Source organism: Tenebrio molitor, chromosome 1 (assembly GCF_963966145.1).
Source record: "Tenebrio molitor chromosome 1, icTenMoli1.1, whole genome shotgun sequence".
NCBI classification, from domain to species: domain Eukaryota; kingdom Metazoa; phylum Arthropoda; class Insecta; order Coleoptera; family Tenebrionidae; genus Tenebrio; species Tenebrio molitor.
In genome coordinates, this window is record NC_091046.1 from 18,180,286 (window position 1) to 18,207,316 (window position 27,031).

The 27,031-nt window shown below is 32.4% G+C and overlaps 1 protein-coding gene across 1 annotated transcript in view; it reads left to right on the forward strand.

Annotated features, from left to right (window-relative positions):
• The first annotated feature begins 2,176 nt into the window (after positions 1-2,176).
• LOC138141472 (uncharacterized) overlaps positions 2,177-27,031 on the forward strand; it is a 29,983-nt gene continuing 5,128 nt past the window's right edge. Inside the window, exons 1-2 of the mRNA XM_069062181.1 lie at positions 2,177-2,422; positions 11,957-11,984. Coding sequence (XP_068918282.1) covers positions 2,357-2,422; positions 11,957-11,984 — 94 coding nt within the window. The 5' untranslated portion in view covers positions 2,177-2,356. The remainder of the gene's footprint in view (positions 2,423-11,956; positions 11,985-27,031) is intronic.

Consider the following 27,031-nt stretch of genomic DNA (forward strand, 5'->3'; position numbering starts at 1 on the left):
GTAGTAGAAATTTACTGTTTTTCTCTTTTCGATCTCTTTGTGAACATAGACTGACCCGATTGTTCTGAATCGATCGGTAAAGATGAGCTGAATTCGTCAGAATTTATGAATTCCTCTTGTTCTTCAGGGTCCTCATCCTCATCATCATCATCATGATCATCTGGCATTTGCCAGGATAGAAATTCATTAATTTCAGGTATTTGCTCGTCTTCCTCTTCAGAGTCAGAGTGTAGGTATTTCTGGAACGTCTTCGATTATTTTATTATAAAATGTTATTGACCTCCGTTTAGGTGCCTACTAACGAACCGAAAGTCAAACATTGCTTCAAAGTTGATTTTGTAGAAAAATTGCGAAAAAAATAACTCCATATGTTTAGTATAGGCGCTACGTAAGGGATTGTGGAGCCTTAAATGCTCTCATTGGAAGAAATCGCGAATGTTGAAATTAGATGATCGGGCAACCCAAGGAACAGCTCTATCACGACTCATCCATCAGTTTGGCGATACATTTATTCAAATGCTCCTTCACCATAAGGCTAAATATGGGGGTGTCCTATCAGGTATAATCCATCCATAAATCTTTCGTTGCTAGGTGACGGCTGTTCATTATTAACCTAGGTCAATAATGACAAGTGGTGTTACACAGTCCTAGACTGTGTAACAACATATTAACCTTGGGAGAGAAATTCTACTTCTGGGGTCGGTTCGAGAGTCAATAATGAAGTCTTCTGAGACTAGTAGTGAAAAAACATAATTTTGTTACATGTGTGGTACAGATGCAGGTGTTTTTTAAAAAACAGCGAACAAGACGTGCTCTCCGTGGCGTATTCTTGTTTGCGTTATTTGGTGCTAATTATTTATTTATTTCCATGCGATTCAAAATTGAAACCTTCATCCCTAAAATAGGTTTGTCACAAAAACGGTTTATTTTCTCAACATCAAATAGAAATATTTTTCAGTCTTTCCACGTAAAATGACTAAGAATTAAAAAAAAAAACAGTTCAAAATATATACATATACAGTGAGCGGCAAAAGTATGGAATAAATTCTTTAAAAATTAAACAAAATTTTTTTCAAAAAAATCTTTGGACAGGTCGATTTTAGTTAATAAAAATACATATTTTAATAGAAAATAAAATTCCAAGCAGTCATTTGTTTTCGAGTTATGACGTCATCGATAGTTTTTTTAAATAGAAACCCCCTATTTTTTTTCTTGATTCTGATAGCCCTTTTAATTGTCTAAATGACAGTATAAAAATTTTATTATCTTACATAAGGAAATTTTTGGGAAAAAAAAAAATAAAGTAGGAAAAAATAAATTTTATAATGAACAAAAACAAGTCAAAAAATCAAGTAGGTAAATCAAACAATCAACTGTTACTGTCAATTTCATTCGTATGTGTTATTTGTTTTACAAAACGTTTTCGAAAATGACTCATTTAACAGAAACACAACGTATAGAAATTTTAATTATGATTGGGTGCGGGGATAAAACTAGATAAAACTAAAACAGGGGAAATTTCTTCATAAACTTGCTTATTGTCAAAAAGCTGGGGGATGGCAATTGGAACATTTAATTCCATAATTTTAAGTACTTAGTAACACAGTTTTTGACTTGTTTTTTTTCGTTATAAAATTTATTTTTTCCAACTTTATTATTTTTTTTCTCAAAAATTTTCTTATGTAAGGTAACAAAATTTTTATACTGGCATTTAGAAAATTAAAAGGGCTATCAGAATCAAGAAAAAAAATAGGGGATTTCTATTTAAAAAAACTGTCGATGACGTCATAACTCGAAAACAAATAACTGCTTGGAATTTTATGTTGTATTAAAATATGTATGTTTATAAACTAAAATTGACCTGTCCAAAGATTTTTTTGAAAAAAATTTTGTTTAATTTTTAATGAATTTATTCCATACTTTTGCCGCTCACTGTATATTTTTTTTAAACTTGTGATATTATTTTGACTAGATGTATCCAGATTCGAAAGAGTGCCCACCATTTCTATAATACCTATGATATACATTTTTGGCAAAAAAAACAAAGAATTTGTTTATTTTTGATGAGGAGGGCGTAACTGGACCTTCACAAACAAACGGATGAGCTGTATAGTGGAGTACGTAACAGTACTGAAGACTGGGTTCTTGTAGCGTAGCGGGGCGGAACAGACCTCTAGCAAACACGCGGAACTACTATTCGTCTCAGTTATTGCATGACTTTGAACAGGTAGCTGTTTAATAAGTTCACGATCGCGAATTCATTCATAGTGCTATCGAAATTTCAGCTTTGTAGTTTAACTTAGGGTGCTGCTCGCTTAGAAGACGACAAACTATTTGTGTTTTAGTGAAAAAAAAAATGCTCAAAATTGTAAAATATTCTCGATTACGGATTACTACATTAGCTGTGATTTTAACACAAATCGTAAGTGTGTTTTAATTACTGTTTTTTTTTAACAACCGATCAAACACTTTCGTAAAAAATGCATTTGATACTATTTAAAATTTTAACATAATAAAAAAAAATAACACAAAAATGACTTGATCACTTATTTTTAGATTTTACATTAATTTTGTAATTATGCATTTCATGAAACAGTACAACGAACTGTAAAATAATAAAATAAATACATAAATAAGAATAAACGTTCGAAAAAAGTTTAAACCAAAAAAAATTAAAATTTAATAAATGTATCTGCATTTTTCAATATTAATATTTTTATTATGTCTAATATCGGTTTCATAAGTTTAAATAAATTCAATCTAATTTTTGCTCTAATATTTCTTCAAGTTTCCTTGGTTGTCATTTGACGTAAAGTGATAGTTAGAAATAACGGTCGCATCTCGAAGCAACAGTTGATTCGCATGATTACTTTTATTGCAACATGTGTGAAAATGTAATATTTGTAGTTTATATAATTAATAAATGCAATGAGTTGAGTACAAATATATCTTTCGAAAATCTATTTCAAAAATAAAATAAGATAATGTTACAGTACAATAGGTGAGAGGGTTTCAGGCCATGTTTCATGTTTTTAAAACCAGTCGTTTACGAGCTTTGCATTCCAAAAGTTTAAATGAAAAATTCACAATTTTATATATGTAATAATTTTTATGAACAAATTTAAGTATGTACGTATCTATGTTTATTTAAAATTTTGAAGTATACGAGATAATAATCTATACAGGGTTAAGATAAAGTAACGCACAAAATTCAGAAAACGTACAGTAGATATTAATTTTTGAAAAAAAATGCAAAAACACGTCGAACAGTTTTTAGAGTAAATTCTTGCTTTAAAGTCGTACATGTTGTTTAATTTATTTATTAGTTATTATTAAAATCAAGTTTATTTCGTTCTTTATTAATTTGCTTATTTTTTTTTATGTAATCCCTACTTAAACTAGATTTTTATAATCTAGTAAAATAAGCTCTACCATTATCAAATAATCTAATCGGAATCATAGCTTCCTATTTGGAAAAAATATTAAGGACGTCATAACTTTGACAAATTTGCCCCAATTTTTTTTCTACAGGATGTTTCTGAAATACGTGTGTTAATTTTAACCAGTGAAAGAACTCGCCAATTAATGACACTTTTCTCTATAACATTTTGTAAAATTCGTAAAAGTATTCCAAGATTTTTTGCCCCATAATTTTCACCAAACGAGTCGTTTTGTGTGATTAACTAGTTTCTATTTTTTGTAACCATGATAATCTAAATTTTGATTATTAATTTTTTTCTATAACAATGGAACTTTTTAATAACGCTCTGGTTCTATCACAACAGAAAATTTTCGCCCTTACCCATAGGCGGGTATACTTTTTGATGGTTAATTTTTTCCAAATTTTAAATCAATTTGTATTGCTTTTTCGTAAAATTGTTATAGAGAAAAGTTCCATGATTTGGCGCGTTCTTCCACTGGTTAAAATTAACACACGTATTTCAGAAACACCCTGTATATACGTTAAAAAACACAGAATTCAAAAAACTGAAGTGTTTTTGCATTTTTTTCAAATATTTATACTGTGAGTTTTATGAATTTTGTGCGTTACTTTATCCTAAGATAAGCCTATAATAAAAATTGTTCGTTGGTAAGCGCATCACTTGAGAACGGCTGGACCGATTTGGCAAATTCTTTTTTTTTAATGTTCGTAATAGTCCGAATAAGGTTTTTATGGAAAAAAAAATGGAAAAGTTGCCCGGAAAATTGGAAAATTAGGGAAAAACTGAAAGTGCGTTTTTCTATGGGAACGGCTGGACCGATTTGGCAATTTTTTTTAAATGTTCGAAATTGTCCGAATAAATTTTTTAGGGAAAGAAAAATTGGAAAAGTTGCCCGGAAAATACGGGATTTTTGTATGAACTCAAACCATAACTCAGGATTCGAACGGTGGATATCCGTAATTCTTTTTTTGTTTTAAATTTTATGCTGTTTCGCGATCTGTTCAATAATTGTTATTTACATAATTAGTGGGATAAAAGCAATATTACAGGACTCGAGTATGAAGATTGCAAATGACGAGGACGTTAGCCCGAGTTCATCTGTAATCACACGAGTTTCCTGTAATATGCTTTAGCCCACGTGTTATATACAAAATTTTATCTAAGACCGCCCCAAATTAAAAAAATAAATCTTATCTATTGATTTTCGCCAGTGAAATAAATGAGTTTCATTACCGCACTCAGTGGGATATGAATTTACTTTTCCCACTAAGTGAGGTAATGAAACTCATTACCTCACTGAGTGAGGTAATGAAAATGCGTGAGATAATGAGGTTCTTATTCCACTCAAAATTAGTGGGATAAGTATCATTTATCCCACGGGATTAGATAAATGTATTTGTTTTATTTATATTTCAATTTATTTCGCTACGTGCACAAATGTTATTTGACAACTGATTGTAAAATTGTGAATCAAGTCAATCGGTTACATAATGACGAAAAATTAATTGAGTTTATTTTCAATTGAACTGTGATTCTGTTGTAAGTTCATCGTAATCGTTTCATGAAATGAATTAAGTTTCGTCGTTTTATCTCAAACAGATTATTTACAGATTTCCTTTACCTTTTCACAAATTTGGATTGGACATGAAAACCCTAAACGTCAACAGTGTTGCCAATCTCATTTAAAAATCATAGCCTACTTTAATTATAAATTTAAATGATCTCACGGTACATTTAATTTCTAACATGTACAAATTTAGTTTTAGTGTGCCATTACGTAATTAATATCGAGCGATCAAATTACATAATTTGTAATCAAGTCATCCATTGATTTGAATCCGTATGTCTTTTGGGATTGATATGTCGAGATCTAACCTGTGTTTCAAGCTGTGTTTATTGGAGCGTGGAGTTCAAGCAACGATATACGATTTCGAATTCATGGATAACTCAATTACAAATTAGTTTGATCCCTCATTACAAACATATACTCAATTTCATTTAAATGTGCATCTAAGCAAGTCATGAAAATCTGATTTTCTGTTGGTATTAAAGCTAAAGCTAGTGACTTTGATTTTCAAAGTTGCTTGCTCTGCGCGAACCCGATTTGACTAATTTTCAGTTTTGTTGTCCATTTTAACATTGCTTATTTCAAAAGCAATGTTACGTCTTTTTACTGATTAAATTAAAGTACGAGTAATTCTTATTTGTTTTTGTCTTTGTATTTTTACCAAGTAAGATTTATTGTACATGACTTTCATAAATATGACTTTTGTAATGTAACTAAATTAAAGGTGCTTTTACACATGCACAGCTCACTTGATGAACATTTATATGAAATCAATTATACTAACGTTGTACGCGCTATCTATAAATGATTGACGGGTCAAACCAGCTTTGAAATAGATGTCCAATTTTAATGTATTAGGTATTAACTGTCACTTTTGACATTAGTGGATCTTTATTCGCGCTTTTCAATCCAATTTTCGTTCCTTATATTCGTATTATCACACTTAATAAACACCAAAAATCTGTACTTTTCAAGAAAATTAAGGCCCGGTTTATTCACCTTCAAGTAAATTTATCTGATCAGTAGTTGCTGCTATTGGTAGATCCATGGTAATTACCGTTCAAATAAAGTTACTTGAAGGTGAATAAACCGGGCCTAAATGAATTAAAGTATATATAATAGTAGTTTATTTGACGAGTTTGTGTGTAAATTGGGCCTTTTTTGGCACGAGTGGGCCATTTTAAAACGCGAGTGAAAGGCCCACGAGTGCCAAAAAAGGCCCAGTTTACACACGAACGAGTTGAATACAACGTTTTTTTTGTTCGACGAGCCCCTTAAAGGCTCCCAATCGCTTAAAACCTTTAAAATTAGCTTGACGTTTCGTTTTGACAAGTTGTGACATTTATCAAAATCCGTTCACATAGGAGAAAATTCTCAAATTCTGACAGTGTCGAACAAAAAATATAATTATATTGATATACCGGGTGTAGAATGGATTTTGGTACATATCCACTTTACGTATAATTGTAAAAAACCTCGGATATTGGGTCCCCTAATTGTTTTCCAACAAAACCTTAAATACAAAAGTTGTAGAGTAAAAAAAATTGTTATAAATACTTTACTAATTATTTTCTAACACCTTCTGGTTCTGTTAGAGAAGAAACATTAAATATTAAAAATCTATCGATAAAATAGTAATAGCCGTGACTCCCGACAATAATTAAGTTCATTTTTTGACAAACGTAACGAGTTTGCTGATTCCTCAAAGAATGAACTCTTTTAACAAAGAAGAAAAAGTTAACTTCGTAAAATGCTGTTACTCCCGATTGTCTTTTAGAGACGTGCAAGCAACATTTCCTGCATTCTATCCTGAGCGACCAATTAAGTTTGACATGTCAAATATCATACATTGTCATCTTTAGTTGTCAGTGTTGGCACCTCGGTTACACTTCACAGCTGTTGCTATTTTGACAAATTCTTCAATTCTTTTTTCCATTATTGTGTACTTCCGGAAGATGTTAAAAAACAAAAAAAAATAGAATTGGGAACCATTTTTAAAACTCTAAAACTTTTGTATTTAAGGCTTTGTTCTAAAATAATTAGGGGAGCCAATATCCGAGGATTTTTATTTTTACACGTAAAGTGCCTATGTACCAAAATCCATTCTACACCCGGTATGTAGTTGTCAAATTTATTATACAAACAACAAAGAGTTATATAACTTTTATTTACTAATTATGGTGTTTCACGTTGAAAGGATGGAAATAGAATTATATTCATTCATGAAATGGAATTATTCACTTATTTTTTATCAAATTGAAAAATATGATCATCGTACATTAGATGCTTTTAGTCATTAAAAAGAACTACAATCAGAATTAGATCATTAAAAATTTATTAGATAGGTGCGTGTAATTAAATGGTTTGCATATTTTAAGTGAGGGAAACTGTAATAAAATAGGGTCACAAAACCATGTTTCTTCTCGTTTCTTCGCCCAGTTACAGTAACTGAGATACTTAACGTAACAGTGCCGGTTTTAGCCATAAAAAATTTAAAATAAAGCACAAGAGTACCGATATACAATCCTCGAGTGTTTATTCCACGCGTTATGCTCTGATCTCTACAGTTTTTTTTAAATTGTATGCTCTGACCTGCATTCCTGTAGGTTTCGGTCTTATACAGGGTTATTATAAATGATTGTAGTATTTGTAGTTGAAGCAGGCCATGCCCATGTTATGAAATTTTTGCCGCTTTCATGTGAACTGTCAATTTTTCAGGTGAAAAACGCGGTGATGAGAATTTTATTAATTTTTTTTAATCAACGATTGAATTCAAAAATATCGAGTTGTTTTGCACCCAATTTAACTTTTGTATGTGAACGGTGTGCACTCACTTATTTACATCATTTTAATGTTTTTTATATGGAGCGGCAATCATAAATTGTACATTCAGTTTTTACGCCTACTTGGACTGCAATAATTTATAATAACCCTGTAGCTGATACTACATATGTATTATACAGTGCGTTCATAAAGTTCGGAATAAATTCGATAAAAATGTAAGTATTAATTTCTGAGAAAAATCCTTGAACAGGTCAACTTTGTTTTTAAAAAGTGCATATTGTTCAGTACTTTGCTTATATTGACAGCTTGTCACCTCCTAATAATGACGTCATTAATAATTTTTCTAAATGACAACCCCCATTTTTTTCTTATTTTTCTGGTACGTCTTCGTACTAGCTAAATGATCAATGAAAAAAATTGACACCTTACTTGATCCGTTATTAATCTTGATCTGATTTGGTAAACAAACATCTGCAGAAGAAAAAAAAGTTTGCAATATGTTTTTTACCGTCATAAAAGCTATGTACAGTACGATTTCGCATCCTTGATATACAAATAACTATTTAACTTGTTAAGTTCAGGTAGAGTCGATTGCAAAAAAATCGAGTTCATCAAATTTTCTATAGTTTAATTCATCCTTGTCAATTTCGATGTTACCGAGGTCAAAACTTTCCATTTATTACGCCAAATATAATGGCAATTCTTGTGTCAGACATGACATAATCTATAATTTGAAAAAGCATGCCATTAAAAGTCACAAAGGGCTGATTTACATGTGTTAAAAATAGGAAAATTCAGTGCTCTTGATTTTTATGATGTATGTTGTATGTACTCGATTTTTTTGCAATCAACTGTACCTGAACTTAACAAGTTAAATAGTTATTTGTATATCAAGGATGCGAAATCGTACTTTGACGAACCGAGAGAAAAATTGTCGCCAAGGCCGATTTGCGGCCGAGGCAAGACAACCTCGAGATCGTCAAAGAATTTCGTAGCCAAGGTGTACAAAACATTTTGTGTGCAACCCGAAAATTTGTAATTATAAAATGAACAAGTAAAGTTTCCTTCATTGTCAATAAAAATAAAGTCATGTCCCCATGTCGCTATGGAAACGACATAAATAAAACAATTCTCTTTGAGAAAAATTGCAAAAATGTCCGAAGAAAATTACGATGTTTCAGTTCCGTGTACTCATCCAGAGTTAAAAAAATATTATAAATTGTGCAGTTTCGCATTTGAAACCTGAAAAATCGAAAAGGCAAAATGAAAAATGTTACAGTGACTTTGAGACTGATGTAACAAGAAGAATGTGAAAACCGTGTCGGTTAATGTAGTACTGGCTTACCTATTATTGGAATTTATTTATTGTGGAAGGTAAATGTTCTGTTATACTAGGTTGTATCATCTGTTCCTTTTTAGGTTGTTTTAATCCTGGAAATGTCAGGAGCCGTGCAAAGACACAAATAAACCAAAATGTCTGTTGATGACATTCAAGAAATGTTACGAGATATTTCTCTTTTTGATCGGTGAAAAATTAACCAAAATCAACCTAATTCACATGAGTGTATGTATGATAGATCGAAGATCGATAATGGTGATCTTTCTTATCGACTTCTTCTCATGCGGCTGTCTCATTTGAAATTGGCGGAAATTTCAAACCGGATGAAAATTCTGCACTAATAGTGACCGTTCCTGACACAAAATCAAACTTTAACTGTAACCAATCCAGATTTTGTAAGATTACACCGGAAATATGCAGATAGATATGTTGTAATTGTGATAATAAATAAATATAAAAATGACTTTTACTTTTACGGCTGTCGTCAAGGCAACGGCTGCGAAATTCAATTTCGCGGCCTGTTGTAGGCACGCGAAGTGCTCATTTCGCGTACGGTTGCACACAAAATAGTAATTTTGGAAGCAAGTTGCTTCGAATTTAAGAAAATTGTTCTATGCAGTTTGCAGCGCTCTACAGGGTGTATCCGAATTCGATCGACAAAATTTCAGAGCAGATTCTACGATCAAAAATAAGCATAAAACTCTTAATATGGAGTCAAAAACTCTTAGTTTGCGCGACAATCAACAAAAACGTAGGTACAATTACGATCTGAATTCCTTGGAGTTTTGTGGGTTTATCTGTGCATTGAACAGGGGGGGCAAATTTTGACAATTTTTGTAATTTGAGCAGATTTGCTTCATTAAGTGTACCGTACCATAGCCATATCCTTGTCTTATAGAGACTCGCTCTGTGCGCATCTCATCCCCCAAGCTATTCTGGTCAAGCAGTACATAGCTCCTTTTTATTTTTGTACGTTTCATCAAAAAATTCCACCCAATTCCTTTTGTTGACGGTAGAACTTTTTAGTGGATTATCTCGCAAACTAAGCATTTTTGACCCCATATGTATTATTTGGCGTTGGTGCAACCGGCCCTAAATGGTAGTAAAAATATCAATAGATCGTTAAATATATCACATGTAAATAAAGTAAACGACTACCTATACAAAAAATATACAATAAGTAAGTATAAAGTAAAAAGACTTGTAATTCGTGACAAATCCATAAATATAGTGACAAGGATGTACGAGCATAAGACCATTTATAACTGTAATTAAATAACTTCGCTGTTTATTGGTTATAACAGGTGATGTAACAAAATAAAATTTTTAATTTTACTAGCAACCAATTTTCATAGCCAATTCATAATTTTATGAATGGATTTTAATTTCACTTATTCACACCATTTTCATTTTTCATAAACAAAAGCATTGTTGCATTCTGAATAGAACTAAATAGGTACCTACCTTATAATATATTATGTGTGAGCTGGTAATAGATTAGCAATACCATGGTGTTAGCTGACTAATTGATCGTAGTAGTTTACAAGTACAAACAACCTGTCTAGATAGAAGTATAATTAGTTGCTGTGCATAAATCTAATAGCTTACATTTTATTGATCATCTACAGTTGAGAAACAGTAAACTTTTACTGTTAAAATTGCAGTGTAAGTAAACTGCAATTGTCTAATTAAATAATAAAAAGCAAATAACAGACTAAGCAAATAAAATTTCAAATAAACGTGTTATTTAAGATGACTAATTTGTTCTAAATTCTATTTTGATTCTATTTTATTCTATTCTAAATAATAAAATTCATATTTTATAAAAAATAAAAATGAACCTTACAGTTGGTGTAAACACATCTCAAGAGACGTCTTTAACAGGTTAAAAAAAATGTTGTAACTATGTAGTTCAAATAAGAAATATTGCGTTTCATTTTTAATTAGTTGTAGACTATGCCCGTAAAATTAAGGTACCTACCAATTCAGTATAGTGTGACCGTACAAGCTCTAAATACAGGGTGTAACAGTAAAAGTGCATTTATTTTAACTGGTAATAGTACTCATCAATTACAACAATATTTCTAAATAAAGTTTCTAGGAATTTGCAAAATTGAATTGCCATTTGTCTCCCCTTTATTTTGATGTGCCGTTCACGTTGAAGGCAATTTTATAAATCTGAAAACTTTTTTAAACAGAAATCGTAAAAACTGAATGCGTTAAAATTGATTAAAAATTAGTTGAAAATGTTTCATTTTATACATTTTTCAGTTTTTCATTTTAATTGGTAACTGTATACTTTATATAATTAAGTTTTGATTAAATCGCATATAATTTATACGAAAAAAACACTTATTATGAATATAAAAAATAATGCCAATGTCATTCTGAAAATATAATAGTAGATTATGCACCGAGGGAGTGAGGTGCATAATTTTTACACGAGGTGCAGTTTGTAACCCGAGGGTTCTACTAAGCACTGAGGGTGAAAATCATTCACTCCTGAGGTGCATATACTAGATATTTTGTGTATCAATGCCCAAAAAGTGCTTTTCGACTAAAAAACCGACTCGGACGAAAAAGATGCACATTTTTGGCCTTGATACACAATAGTTAGCTTGAGTTGGCTATGTTTTTTTGCCCAAGGGGAAAAAGGAGCCATTTTACTCGATACAATCAAGGAGTAAAGTTGCTCATTATATAGAGGTACTGCAAAATTACTATTGTTGTTTTATAATAAAAAAAAGAACATTCATTGATGTGCTAACTAACTCGTACTACCTAATTTAATATAAAGCTAAATTAAATTTATTTTTGTTCCAGGTTAACACGTTAGCTCAGGATTATGAAGGTAAGGAATTACTTATACACACCGCACAACAATTATCGCATCACTTTGTTTCTTAAGTACATAGCAAATGCCAAATGGTTTGCAAACATTTGGTATAAATAAACTAAATTTAATCTTTAAGAAAATTGATTTTTGCACTGCTTGTGTTAATTTTTGTTGACTGTATGCAAGATATTGCAGAACCATCTCGTTTACCACAATACTTTAGAGCGAATTAATCAATGACTGTGACTCCTTATGTTGATATGTGCAATATGGATTTTATACTATTCCATTCTCGGAAGGATAACACAGAAAAAAAATTGAGTTAAAGTTCAAATTTTACACGTATAAACATAATGTTATGCGATAATTGTTGTGCGGAGTGTATTTAACGTATTACTTTTACGTTTACTTTATGACATGCTAAATATAACTTAACAAACAATGATCTTAGCTGAAATCTGTTTTCGCAATGTATATTTCAATTATACGGGGTTGCGATTATGTATGGAACCGGCTCCGTCCTGCTAAAACGGTTGAAGCTAGAACCCTGAAATTTTAGACAGACTCGTTGAAAGCTACTTTTCAAATGTTTTAAAATAGTTCTTTATCCATAAGTTTTCAAAATACATAATTTTTATAAATAGGAACATGGGTTAAATGGGACATCCTTAAAAAGCTTATTTTTATTAGAATTAAATGATAGTTTCTTCGAAAGAATATTAGAAAAAAAAATTAATAAATTTCAAACACCTATTGTTCAAATATTAATTATTGAAACATTTTATTAAATTTTCGTTTAGTTTTTTCATTTTAGTTTAATTAAAAGCATTTATTGCAAGGTGTGTGAAACGATATCAAATTTTAAGAGTACAAAACTTAGAAAACAATTACTGTATGCCTAATTGAATGATAAAGTTTCAAATATGAAACTTGTACCCAACTAGGTACAATCACGTGCAAAGAATACTAGTACAAGTAGTACTAGTACTACAGACACTTTCAAAACTCACTCCAAAATTGAGTTTTGGAAGTGTCTACACGAAAATGCTATACCAGTATTTTGTGCTCACAAAATATAGCCTAAGGGAGTCCGTTTCGGCTCAGGGACGCGAGGGTGGCGGGTTCGATTCCGACCCAGGGCGGAAAAAAAAAGGCTATCCTCATCTCAAAGTGAAAACTCGAATTTCGAGGAATTTGGGTTGCATATGCATGGTGAATCTATCATGACAGCTGAACCTTCTCAGCGGGAGTTCCTTACGGTCACAAAGTGCAGTGCGCTGAGAGCGGTCTTCCAGGTAGTTTGATTGTAAAATGCAAATATTCTTTGCGGGAAATATTATTTCTTTAGTTTTGGAGATATCTCATAGTTTCTACTAGACAGCGGTCTAGTGGTAGAGGTACAGGTAAAATTATGAAAACTTATTGGACAATGATAATTTTCGGATCACAGGCTAAGAATTTAAATATGTAATAATAATAGATTTCAAAAATTTGAAGCAGATAATATTAAATGAATAGATTAGAAATCAATTAATTGACTGAAATATCATGTTAGAAAATAAAATTTATTAATTTTATTTATTTATTTTATCTTTTTCTTGATTTGTAATTAGGGATTATTTCTCAGAAACGATTATTTATTTACCAAAAAGGATTATCACCCGATTTTATTTACTTACATCCTTCATACCTACCTAATAGGTACTAATGAGTAAGATCATTTCTGCAAAATTCTTGATTATTATTGGGGATGAGCGAATAGCTACAGAGGGGGTCTCTAATACAAGTACATATAAATACATTATGAATGTAAGAAAGCGTTTTCTTGTTATTTGCAGTTTGAAAGTTTTCTTTCTATGTGAATACGTGAGTTTCTAAACGTTGATTATCTGATTTGTAGTGCTGCAACTTCAATTTGGATATACAGCGTGTACCAGAGTTGGGAAAAAGCTCCATAACTTGTTCGTTATAAAAGATTTCAACTTTTTCTTTATTCTATATGATAGCTACGCTCCTACTGCACATTCGGAAAATATTGCGGTATATATACAGAGTGTCCGAATATTATAAAGACACTAAAGTTATGTTTTTTTTAAATGGAACCTATCGAGTTTGATTTCATTTTTGGATTCTATGCTAAATTATGAATCACATCTATAGAGGTCGTTTTTACTTATCTGCCGTCGTTTTTGATCTGTGGCGCTTTCTTTTACCAGAATTTCGAATTGCAGGGGTCCGTTTGAAAATTTGTACCTTGCAAATCATTGCACATAAATTAAAATGATTGACGCTATTTGATTCCTGAATGTTTGTCACATCTGTTGAGTGTTTACTCAACAACAGTTTTAAACATTACAACCTAAAAATGTCAAAAACTCATTTTTTTCAAATGGCACCCCGTATTTATTATTGCATTGGTCGAAAGCTTTTTTAACCAGCTTGTCTTTAGCGGAAAATTTGCTCCCAATTTTTAGTTTTTTATGTTCAAAAAATCGTAGTAAAATATCCGTTTCCAGCAAGTGATCAAACAATTGAAGAAGCTATCAAAGCGAAAAAGATAGGCTTTTGTACAATCGATCCCACTGAATATGCAGGCGAGAGTGATAAAAGAATTACATTGTATATTGAAATCTACACAATCATGTTTATATGTATCAAGTGGAAGGCCAGTTACGTATTACAAAACGGAAACAGTGTTATTTTGTCGTCTACACAAAAAGATTTGAAGAATGGGATAGTCTAAAAATATGATGACTTTTGGACAAATATATGGTACACAACAATTAGAAAAATTTTATCTGGGCGCTTTGTTACCTGAAATAATAATTGATCTCAGGCGTACCAAAATAGGGCTGTTAGATGCATATTAAAAAAGACCTATAATAGCAATCATTAATAACATGCAACTATTACTAAATTACGCGTATTCAGCATTAATTAAATTAAAGGCCAGTTTATAGAAAAAGAATTAAATATTTAATTCGAATTAAATTTTAATTCGCAATTAACCCATGAAACCGAGACTTCGATTGGTTGAATCTGATCACGTGTTTAGTTACTGGCCCTAAAACCTCTGTAATTTTTAGTATTTTATATTTTATACCGGGTGTATTATGAAAAATCTTTGGTGCTATAACTTCCTTATTTTTTATCCGATTTTAATAAATGATACGTCAAACAAAATCGCTTTAGAAACACTATAGCCCGACATGCTATGATTTTTTTGACATTATATTCTTTGACAGACCGCAGCTAACTTTGTTTTTTTAAGTTGCGCGGTACATTTTTTTATTTTTATTCTGATAGATGTTTATCTTCTGAATACACAAACATTAAAATCAAAAATCAAAAATTTGTTTTTAATAAAAAAAATAGAATTTACAAAAATCAAGTAACCATGTAACTTTACTGTAGCAAATGTTCGAAATTACCTCCATTCTCTCTAAGGCATATTCCACACCTTCCACTGACGCCCATTGCGGCGTTCAATAAAAATTCTGGTGGTATTTGTTCACATACTGCTACGATTCTTCTTACTAAATCATCTGACAATTAAATTTTATCGTCGTGTATAAAGTTCAACATTTTTTTACAGCATTGTGGATTATACCTATCGGGGAAACCACGTTAAAAAAACGCGCCTAGTCCCAGCTCAACTAATGGGTGCTGTAAATCATGGGCTGCTGATATTGTTGGTTGCCATCATCACACTTTCGTGCAATGAGTTTCGTTTTTTATTTTGCCTCGTAAGTCAGAATTTAACCGATTTCAAGAAAAACTAAGATTTCTCCTCACTAGATTATTCATTCATGATTACAATGAGCTACTTTAGAACTCAAACAAGTTAAAAATGAGACCGCTACGAGTAAATATCAAATTCTGTTTGTTTAATCGTAACGACCAATTTATTGCCTTAATCGAAAATTCATTATTTCTCCTCATTTAATTAAGTCAAAAGGAATCGATAGAACCGTCGAGCAACTTTTCAACTTCAAATTTGAAGTTTTTAGGAGTAAATTGCGTTTACATTGGTTTAGTATAGGGCTACGATTTCGAGATGAGGTCTATTGAGTTGGTCATCATGCCCCTCATAGATTTGTAAACCAGTCCTAGACTGTGCTACAACATTTTTTTTTTAATACACATTGTATTGTGAGCACAAGTACAAAATTTTGATATTCTCAATCAGATGAGTAATGAAATAATCGAATTGCGACATTCTTTAGTGCCATAGGTTTGGTTTTCTCTAATTTTTGGCGGATTTTAAATGCTGCTTCATTTAGGTGTTTTTATTTTATTTTATAGTAGTTTATTTAACGAGTTCGTGTGTAAATTGGACCGTTCACAATGGCCTTATGATGAAAGTTAATGTTGCATGATATTGTTAGCGTTAACGTTAGACCCAGAAATATTCTGGATTCTTAACGTTACATTCTAACATTAGCCAAAGGAAATAATTTAAAAAAAATACTAAAATACATGTAATTAGATCTAACGTTAACGTTAACGTCATTGTGAAAGGGCTGTTAAGCACTTGCGACGTTAAAAGCACTCCGCCACAGTACATACAGGGTCTATCAGAACTGGCGGACCAAAATAATACGGTGAATTCATCATCTTAGGAACACTAAGAGTTTTAAAAGTATTGATTGCCTTAAACTATTATTCTATACTTTCATTCGCTCTCACCTTGAATATGCTTGTGTGGTATGGAACCCTAGATATCAAACTCATGTTTCTTCCATTGAGTCCATACAAAGGAAATTTTTAAAGTATTTGTACCTTGTTAAATTTGGTGCTTATCCAGTTAGGGGTTATGCCTACACATGTTTAATCAATGAATTTCAGCTGGAACCCTTGTATGTCAGGCGTCAGATTGCATCTGTTTTGTACTTACACAGAATCGTGCATTGCAAGATTGATTGTTCGGAACTAGTTGAAATGTTAAAGTTTAGAATCCCAAAATTGGGAATTCGTTATAGTGCTTGTAATGATTTGAATACATTACTTTTTCCGCCAAATATTTGAACCTGCGCAAAACGGTAACAAATGTGGTCGTGATCGTCATCGAATCGGAGGAGCCCTACGTTGTGATTTTCTTTTGGCGGAAAAGGTTCGGGATGCAAACGATGAGGGTTCCAGTTGGAAGAGTGCCGCAAATAAAACACACATGTGAGGGACGCAAAATACCTTTTATTAAAAATGCCTGTAATAACTTGGATGAAAAAGAAATGGAAACGAATACAAAGGACAGCAATTAAGTTTAACCAAGTACAAGAAATTACTAGTTGAGTACATCACAAAGATAAACAAGATGAATGCAACAATATTTAAAATAACAGAAAAACGGGCACATGACAGACAAAATGACAGTTAAAGCTTGCAAAATAAGTAAACCAATTATGGTGCAGTTATTACAGACAGGGACGGATGAAAAACCCTCTTCAAAAACCGTATCCCAGGTATTACTCATATTTTACAATTCGATTAATGACAAAACAATGTTTCATTTGGAACTACGCGGTCAAGGTACGCCGACGGGAGCTTAGAGCTGGAGGTAACAAACTCTCGGCCGCGAGGGGACTCAGAAGAATAATCTGAATCGGCTTGAGACCAGCGACGTTTCAAGATACTCGGGTTAGTAATGAAAGTCGGGCTATTTCACCGACCAAGAAAGAGTGACAGAGCGCCTCGGGGTTGTACGATGAGCTTCCCAAGCCGCTTCGAGCAGAGCTTGCTCCACCTTCCCCAACCAACCGTTTACCGACAAGAACCTAAGATCTCTAGAACCGCGACGGAGGTTTCACGTCAGCATCCCAGAGCCGCATCGAGCAGGGCTTAGGTCCGCCTCCGCTAACGGCCGTAACTTAACCGGGCCCTCCCCAGAAATTTACTAGACAACCCCACGACTTCCTGATTGAAACCTAACTCCCATAGTGGCGCACTTACAACATTTTACTTTAACTCTTGCGAAATCTAGCGGTGCTTAACAACAACATAAAGAAAACCCGAGTTTAATTCAATCGAACAACGCGTAACATTAAACGATGCGAAAATTCAACAAAACAAAGCGCAACATTAAACAATGATCAAATAAACAAAACAAAACGCAACATTAAACAAGGATAACATAAGCAAAAACAAACCGCAACATTAAACAATGAGGAAATAAAAGAGAACAAAACGTGAAGTTAAATAACGATAAAATAGAACCACCTTAAAAGGCACAAATATCAGTAAACAACATAAATCACGAATACAATAATCGCTGGTAATGTTAAACAAAAAAGAAAATGGCGGGTCGAGTGCCGTTAGAAAATTTAGTGAAAGGAAAAAAAACAAAATGGACGCACGCGGTTCGGACGACGCCTCCTAATTTTCGAAATTACCAGATTGCGAAAATAATGAACCTCCCGGGGGAAAGATAACGCTTAAAATTAACAAATGGGCGCTTCTTAAAGCAACAGCATGCAACAAAATGAAATCTACAACATACCCTTACCACGTGGTCCTGGTCCCAAATACAAAACAACGGACAACGAACGTCAGATAAATAATTACCCGTGTGGATAAAAAAAGAAACTGCCGGATTCTTCACGGGGACACAAAATATCTACTCAGAACGGTAGTGTAATCGGTTCAGATGTAACTTACAGATTTTTGGAATATTGGATCGCTCTTCGCAAGGTCTGTTCGGTACCGGAAATTTAAATTTAAATTTTAAACTGGGTCACTACATGCTACATTCTGCAATCAACTTTCAAGCACTAATCACCACCAAAATTCACCAATTATTGCTATGTGTACGTTGTATAACCAGTTGCAGCTATTTGCTGATATATTTGAATATCATGCTGGTACATTCCGTCGTCGAATATCTGAAGCATTGTCTTTGTTGAATTAGATGTGGTTGGTGTATTTGCTGATTATGTTGGGGATTTATTTAATTTTTCTTTATTTAATTTTTCTCTATTATATTATTTTCTAGGTTGTTTTTTTTACCTTTTCTTTTCTCTTTTATTGTTATTTATGTATATGCCTATGAATATTATATTTCTATACATTACTTATTATTTGTTACCCTTTGTGGACAGTTTTGTTCTTGGGTTAATAAAAGCTATAAAAAAAAAAAAATTGTTACACAGTCTAGGACTGCTTTACAAATCTATGAGGGGCATGTTGACCAACTCAGTAGACCGGGACCAATGGCTTAACGTGACTTCCGAGACAGAATATAGCCTTTTTTTTTTTCATTTTTTTTTTTAAATTTCGCCCTGGGTCGGAATCGAACCCGCGACCCTCGCGTCCCTGAGCCGAAACGGACTCCCTTAGGCTATATTCTGCCTTAAAATGTTGTTACACAGTCTAGGACTGGTTTACAAATCTATGAGGGGCGTGATGACCAACTCAATAGACCGGGACCAATGGCTTAACGTGACTTCCGAATCACGAGATAGAATATAGCCTTTTTTTTTTCGCCCTGGGTCGGAATCGAACCCGCGACCCTCGCGTCCCTGAGCCGAAACGGACTCCCTTAGGCTATATTCTTCTGGAAATAATAGGAAAAAAATCTATCTTAAATAGTAATTAGGAAAGAAGCAATTTAAACTGACGAATCCTGTTGTCGATGTTAAGTTACCTATAAATTAGTTTTCCTGCTTTATTTGTAACTATGGATGCATTTCAAATGATGCATAATATGCATTGTTGGGTATCTGCATTGTTTGTGCAATGACGGGCGTTTTTAGGTTATAGTATTTTTCAGGTTATAGCATTTCTGCTAGGATGTTCCCTGTTGAGAAAACGAACTGCGTACTCCTTAGCAGCAACTGTGGCATTCTCATCACACTGTCCATATAAGACAAGCATATCAAAATATTCTGAAGAAGTAAACATTAAGCGTTTTTAATGACTTTTGTAATTGTCAAAAATAATTTATTTTGACATAATATTCAATTATTATGTCTTTGCAACAATCAAATTTGTTTCGATAGTTACTAATATGTATAATTTTTTAAGGTACTTTTTTCTTATTTTAAAATTCAATGAGCATGGATTTTTTAAAATATTTTTCCTATTATTCCCCGAAGATGATGATTTCACCGTATTATTTTGGTCCGCCAGTTCTGAGAGGCCCTGTATATCGGGTGTGTCAAAAAGGTCGGATAAACTTTTAAGCATAGCTGGGGGGTATTTCAGAGATCACTAATTTGAAGGAAATTTTTTTGTGCAGACATCGTGTAGTCAGTATTTCTTTAAAAACTAATGACCAAACCGGCACCATTGCGCTATGTTACCTCAATAGCGATAGTCGAAATTAGTATCAAGTACAAATGTTTCCTTGGAAACCAGAAATAGATAGTTTGTTTTATTCACTAACTTTAACTTGATTAAAACCAAACTATTCTTTTAGAGAGAACACAAAAATTCAATAAAACACTTTTATGACAATGTAAACCATACAACTAATACCATACTTAAGTGATCTAACAATGGAATTTTTTTTCTGTAACTGTTAAAGAGGTCATATACCATTAAAAAAAGATAGTACCGGTTTTTTTTATTATTTTTTTCGGTATCTATGAATAGTAGGTACGTGCTAAAAAGTTTATCCGACCTTTTTGACACACCCGATATAGATACCAACTCGTATTTTATAAAGTTCAGAATAAATTCGATAAAACTGTAAGTATTAATTTCTGAGAAAAATCCTCGAAAAGGTCAAGTTTGTTTTTAAAAAGTGCATATTATTCAGTACAGTTAATTTCAAAATTATAGAGTACACCTCAAAAATCAAGAAGTCGATTTATTACAAATTTTTCCACATGTAAAGATATCTTTTTGAAATTTGAACGTCATATTTTTATATAGGTTAGGTAAGTTTGACAACATAAAACGTCGCTGATATTTTAGAACACCATAATATTGTCTGTTTTATCCTCTGCACGGTGCTCTTCGCGATGTTATAATACTGGGCTACGATCTGGATCGACGACCCTTCTTCTAATTTGGAAAGAATGAGCACTTTCGCGTTTTCGGTTAGATTAGGCATTTTGTTTGTCAAAATTGACATTGATCTTTGACAAAAAATGTAAGTGAAATTCACACTGTAGAAAATTAGGTGTACTCTATAATTTTGAAATTAACTGTACATTACTTATGTTGACAGGTTTTTTTATCTCTTAGTAATGACGTCATCAATTATTTTTTTAAAAGCCACCCCCACTTTTTTCTTCTCTTTCTGATAGATCTTCGTACTAGCTAAACAATGAATGAAAAAAAATTGTTTTTTTTTAGAAAATGAATTTTATTTCAAAAATTTAATTTAATTTTTGATGTATTTTTTTTCTCCCAATAGAATAGTTAGTTAAAATCGAAGGCTTATTTTAATAGACCAAACAATTTAGAAGATTTGCGGCAAGAATTCGCGCTGCAATGGAACAAAAAATAAGCACTGACAATATCGGGCGCAGTGTACAATGTGTCAGTGAGTATAGGGTATTCATTTTAAACGTTGGGTAAAGTTGTAAACTCAAAACACCATAAATTACGAAAGCGGCAAATTTTCATTGTATCGGTACCGTAAAGTAGGAATCCCTCTGTTCATATAAAACTGGTACCACGTCGTACTTTCACCATCTTATCGACGAGCAAAAGAAAGAGACGTTAAAATATCCACAAGTAAAAAAAAATTAAAACACATTTTGTGATCAGTGACCAAAAAAATGTAAAGAGATTGTTGATTTTAAATAATGTATTTGACAAATAAGATTACTTAATAAAGAATTAAGAGTAATAAGTAAAGTATCCATTACATGTATCTTTTAAAGTAAGTGAAAAATAAATAATAAAATACGTAAACAAATAAAAAATTAATCGTCATCTGAATCAAATTTACTAGATGATTCACCAGTATTGGCAACAAATGTTAATGGTTTCACTTGGTCTTCTAAAAGTTGATCCCGATCCCACCATTCTTTAATTTTGGACCCGAATATATTGAACACAGTTTTAGATTCACTGAGTTTCGGAAAAGTGTCAAATCAGGCAAGTTTTATTACAAAACCCAACATTTAAAATGAATGCACTATACCAAATGGTTGGCGGGAGGCAACTTCAACATTTGCATTAAATTTTATTATTAACCTTAGATGTTTGTTTTTGTTTGAGTCAATTAAAATTTTTACATTAAAAATTAAATTAAATTTTTGAAGTAAAATTTGTCGTAAGGTAGAATACAAATGTTTTTCTTTCATCGTTAAGCTAAAGGGGATGTGGCCTAGTTGCGCAGAACGGTATACGCCGAAGCCTGTTTCACAATGAAGCAGGTTCTTTACCATTTTTGTCATTGTTATAAGAATGTGATAGTGAGCGGCAAAAGTGTGGAATAAATTCCTTAAAAATTAAACAAAATTTAAAAAAAAATCTTTGGACAGGTCAGTTATAGTTTATAAAAATACCAAAGAAAATTCCAAGCAGCCATTTGTTTTCGAGTGATGACGTCATCGATACTTTTTTTTAAATAGAAACCCCCTATTTTTTTTCTTGATTCTGATAGCCCTTTTAATTGTCTAAATGAAAATATAAAAATTTTATTATCTTACATAAGAAAATTTTTAAGAAAAAAATAAATTTTATAACGAACAAAAACAAGTCAAAAAATCAAGTAGGTAAAACAGTCAAATGTTACTGTCAATTTCATTCGTATGTGTTATTTGTTTTACAAAACGTTTTCGAAAATGATTCATTTAACAGAAACACAACGTACAGAAATTTTAATTTTGATTGGGTGCGGGGAAAAAACTAGTTAAAACTAAAACAGGAGGAATTTCTTCATAAACTTGCTTATTGTCAACAAGCTGGGGGATGGCAATTCGAACATTTAATTCCATAATTTTAAGTACTTACTAACACAGTTTTTGACTTGTTTTTGTTCGTTATAAAATTTATTTTTTCCAACATTTTTTTTTTTTTAAATTTCCTTATGTAAGGTAACAAAATTTTTATACTGGCGTTTAGACAATTAAAAGGGCTATCAGAATCAAGAAAAAAAATATGGGGTTTCCATTTAAAAAAACTATCGATGACATCATAACTCGAAAACAAATGACTGCTTGGAATTTTATTTTGTATTAAAATAGGTATTTTTATACACTAAAATTTACTTGTCCAAAGATTTTTTTGAAAAAAATTTTGTTTCATTTTTAATGAATTTATTCCATACTTTTGCCGCTCACTGTAGTTGATAGACTGAGAAAAATTTTTGTGGATGTATATCAGGCTTTCAAAAATCTGCGCATGTTTTAAATAAGCCAATTGGAAGCTGCTCTTTAAAATAAGCGGGCACTAGGGGGCGGTTTTATTACTATATCTGTTGGTTGGCCCGACTTTAGTACGAATCTCTATTAGAAAGTGAAGAAAAAAGTGGATGACGTCATTATTAGGAAATGAAGAGCTATCAACAAAAGTGAAGTACTGAAGAATATGCACTATTTAAAAACAAAGATGACCTCTTCGAGGCTTTTTTATAGAATTTACTCCGAACTTTATGAACACATTGTACATTTACTTTAACTGAGACTCAGTGAAACTAAAGGCATAAATATGTGACAAGTAAAAGTTAAACAATGTCATTTAGTTTATACCATTGTGTTATTATCTATCTTGGACCGTTATACGAAAAACAACGTAATTTTCACAAAGAAATAAGACAAACTTAAGAAGCAAAAAAATACCACGCGTCTCGCACATTAAAACTGTAGTTATACAACTACGCGTGCTAGTTGCCAGTCGCCAACTAACAAAATGAAACTGCATGAGCGTTTAGAAAATTCTACGGTTTTATTAAATTTTGTACCGTGCCTTCAAATAAATTCGGAATTACAGTAGGCTGTGATTTATTTGTATTTTGTATTTTATCTAGTAACGGTTGGTAATAGACGTTTAACACGTGTACTGTGCTGTCCAAGGTCATTGCTGTGCCTTTAAAAATTGCGTGTTACCAACTTCATAATAAAATCACAGCCAACTCTAATTCCGAATTTATTTGAAGGCACGGCACCAATATTTTATTACTATAACAATGGTTTATTTTTTTCTATAAATTGGGTGATCAGGAAATTAAATTTTGTAATTCTACTTTTATATGTATACAGCCTGGCTACGAAAATTGGAGTCACTTTTCCACATTTGCCCAAAAGATGGAACCACAAAAAAAAATTTAAGAGGAATTGCTGGCAACATTGTTTTTTTTTTTACGTAACTATGCTTTCAAAAATGTAGCCAAATGTTGGTGGTAGCCGATTAGGATATGTTGCACGATAATGATCCCGCACTATTACAGCTGCTGTTCTACCAGATCGACCTTCTTTAGCAGGATAATACCATTTTATGATACTTATTCGCTGACAGTGACATTGACAATTGTACGAAATATTGAATTCTATGTTGCCATTTAATTAAATATATTTTTTTGATCCTCATATTTATTCAAGGCCATCTGAATCAAAAAGCTACTCTTATAAGGCCGTTTCAATGCCCACGATAAATGTTTCTGCAGAGTGGCCATAAAACAAAAGAAGACAGAACCTTATTGCGCGCCCTCGGTGGCTGATTAACGAATCAAAGCTACAATATTGGCGGCAATTTAAAATATTACCTTTCTATTTTACATAAAATGGTACAAGCGTGTTTCATTTGTGGGGCAAAAGATATTCGCTTATTTGAAATTCCTAGCATTATGAAACAAAGACAAAAATGGTTCGAAGCTTTTGAAACGTTTTGCGGTAAGCAAATTTATGCAGACACTAAGGACAACCTTTTAATTTGTATTTGTAATATAAAAGACTACAAAAATTACGGATTACTCAGAAATTTGTGAGCGGCATTTTCAACAAGACTTTATAATTACAACCCCCAAAAGACGACGCTTATGTAAAGATGCTGTTCCTTGTCCTTCTATTTTTGTAAGTATCTATAATTAAAACAGACTTGTGGTGTTTATGGATACATTGATACATAGAAGCGAAGTCAACCACGAAATATGAGAAAACAAAATGAGCTTCCTCTTCTCATTTTTCGATCAATTGCTTATTAGTTTTCACAGTCATAGTCAGGGACCTCCAGTGGCTCCAGTTCTTAATTACTGTCATGTTTTTGTTTTTTAGACTTTTCCCACTGAAACTCCGGTTGAAATTCCTGTGCCCCAAAATCCTGTAGAATCTTTCGTCATTCCAACCGTTCCAATCACATCCAAATCAATTCAAGTAAATAGTATTTCTGCGGAGTATATGCCACCAAATGGTTGAGATAATCGGCCCTCATTTGCTAGAAAATCCAATACTTTCATTTTGTCTGGTACATAAAAATCAGATCTGCGAGCTGATAATAATTGCAACGCTGAAACCAGTTTTAGATAATACATATTTGTCAAGAAAAAACATATTTATTAAAGAAGAAATGTGCAATCCAGAACAAAGCACTTTGCAGAAAAATATTAAAGTTATAAATTGTTCTAACCTACCTTGTGTTACGATTTCATGTTTTTTTGCAATTCTAATTTATTAGTATTTTGTTAGTCCAGTATGTATCCAAAATAAGCTCGGATCTTGGATATTTTATAGCATTCATGTTTTAATTGATGTTTTAAGCACTTAACCTCAAAGTAAAAAGTGGAGAAAGTCTCAATCGACTGCGTTCGAAATCGGTAGATGGAGCGCAAAAAGGTTCTGCCCAAGGTTGGTAGAACTGACTAATTTGTATAATAGGTTGCCTCGTTGAAAATTGCGGGGCGGGGGGGAAAGTAACTCGTGACGTAAAATCAACCCAGAAATTTTGGGTGTTCGAATAGAACCTAAGGTTTATAAGCTCCGTGGAGTTTATTGGGTGGCTTTTTGGAATTTATTCTAGCGAAGGAACACCTAATGCATGATCGACAGACTCTGTAGTAAAAGTTTAGTACACTGTGACGTCACGAGTAACTTTTGCGGGGGGAAAAAATTCAGACTATTGCTTTAAATGGAAACGAGGCAACCTATTATACAAATTAGTCAGTTCTACCAACCTTGGTTCTGCCGCCCGAAATGTCACAGAAACAAAGTTTATATGGAAAAATTGGGAAAAATCGAAAATTGAAACGGCCTTATAAGCGTAGCTTTTTGATTCAGATGGCCTTGATTTATTCAAGGCCGTCTGAATCAAAAAGCTACGCTTATAAGGCCGTTTCATTGTCCATGATAATTGTTTCTGCAGAGTGGCCATAAAACAAAAGAAGACAGAACCTTATTGCGCGCCCTCGGTGGCCGATCAACGAATTAAAGCTACAATATTGGCGGCAATTTAAAATGTTTATTTTACATAAAATGGTAAAAGCGTGTTTCATTTGTGGGGCAAAAGATGTTCGCTTATTTGAAATTCCGAACAATATGGAACAAAGACAAAAATGGTTCGAAGCTTTTGAAACGTTTTGCGGTAAGCAAATTTATGCAGACAATGATAAGGACAGCCTTTTTATTTGTATTTGTAATATAAGACACTACAAAAATTACGGATTACTCAGAAATTTGTGAGCGGCATTTTCAACAAGACTTCATAATTACAACCTCCAAAAGACGACGCTTATGTAAAGATGCTGTTCCTTCTATTTTTGTAAGTATCTATAATTAAAACAGACTTGTGGTGTTTATTGATACATGAAATATGTCTACATAGAAGCGAAGTCAACCACGAAATATGAGAAAATAAAATGAGCTTCCTCTTCTGATTTTTCGATCAATTACTTAGTAGTTTTCACAGTCATAATCAGGAACCTCCAGTTATTAATTACTGTCATCTTATTAATGTTTTTGTTTTTTACATTTTTCCCACTGAAACTCCGCTTGAAATTCCTATACCCCAAAATCCTGTAGAGTCTTTCGTCATTCCAACCATTCCTATCACATCCAAATCAATTCAAGTAAATAGTATTTCATATATATCAGTCTGAACGTGTACAGTATGGAGATTCTGTTCAGCTAAAGGTTACGGGTTTTGACATAACAACTTAACAAAATTAAAGAGCAGCT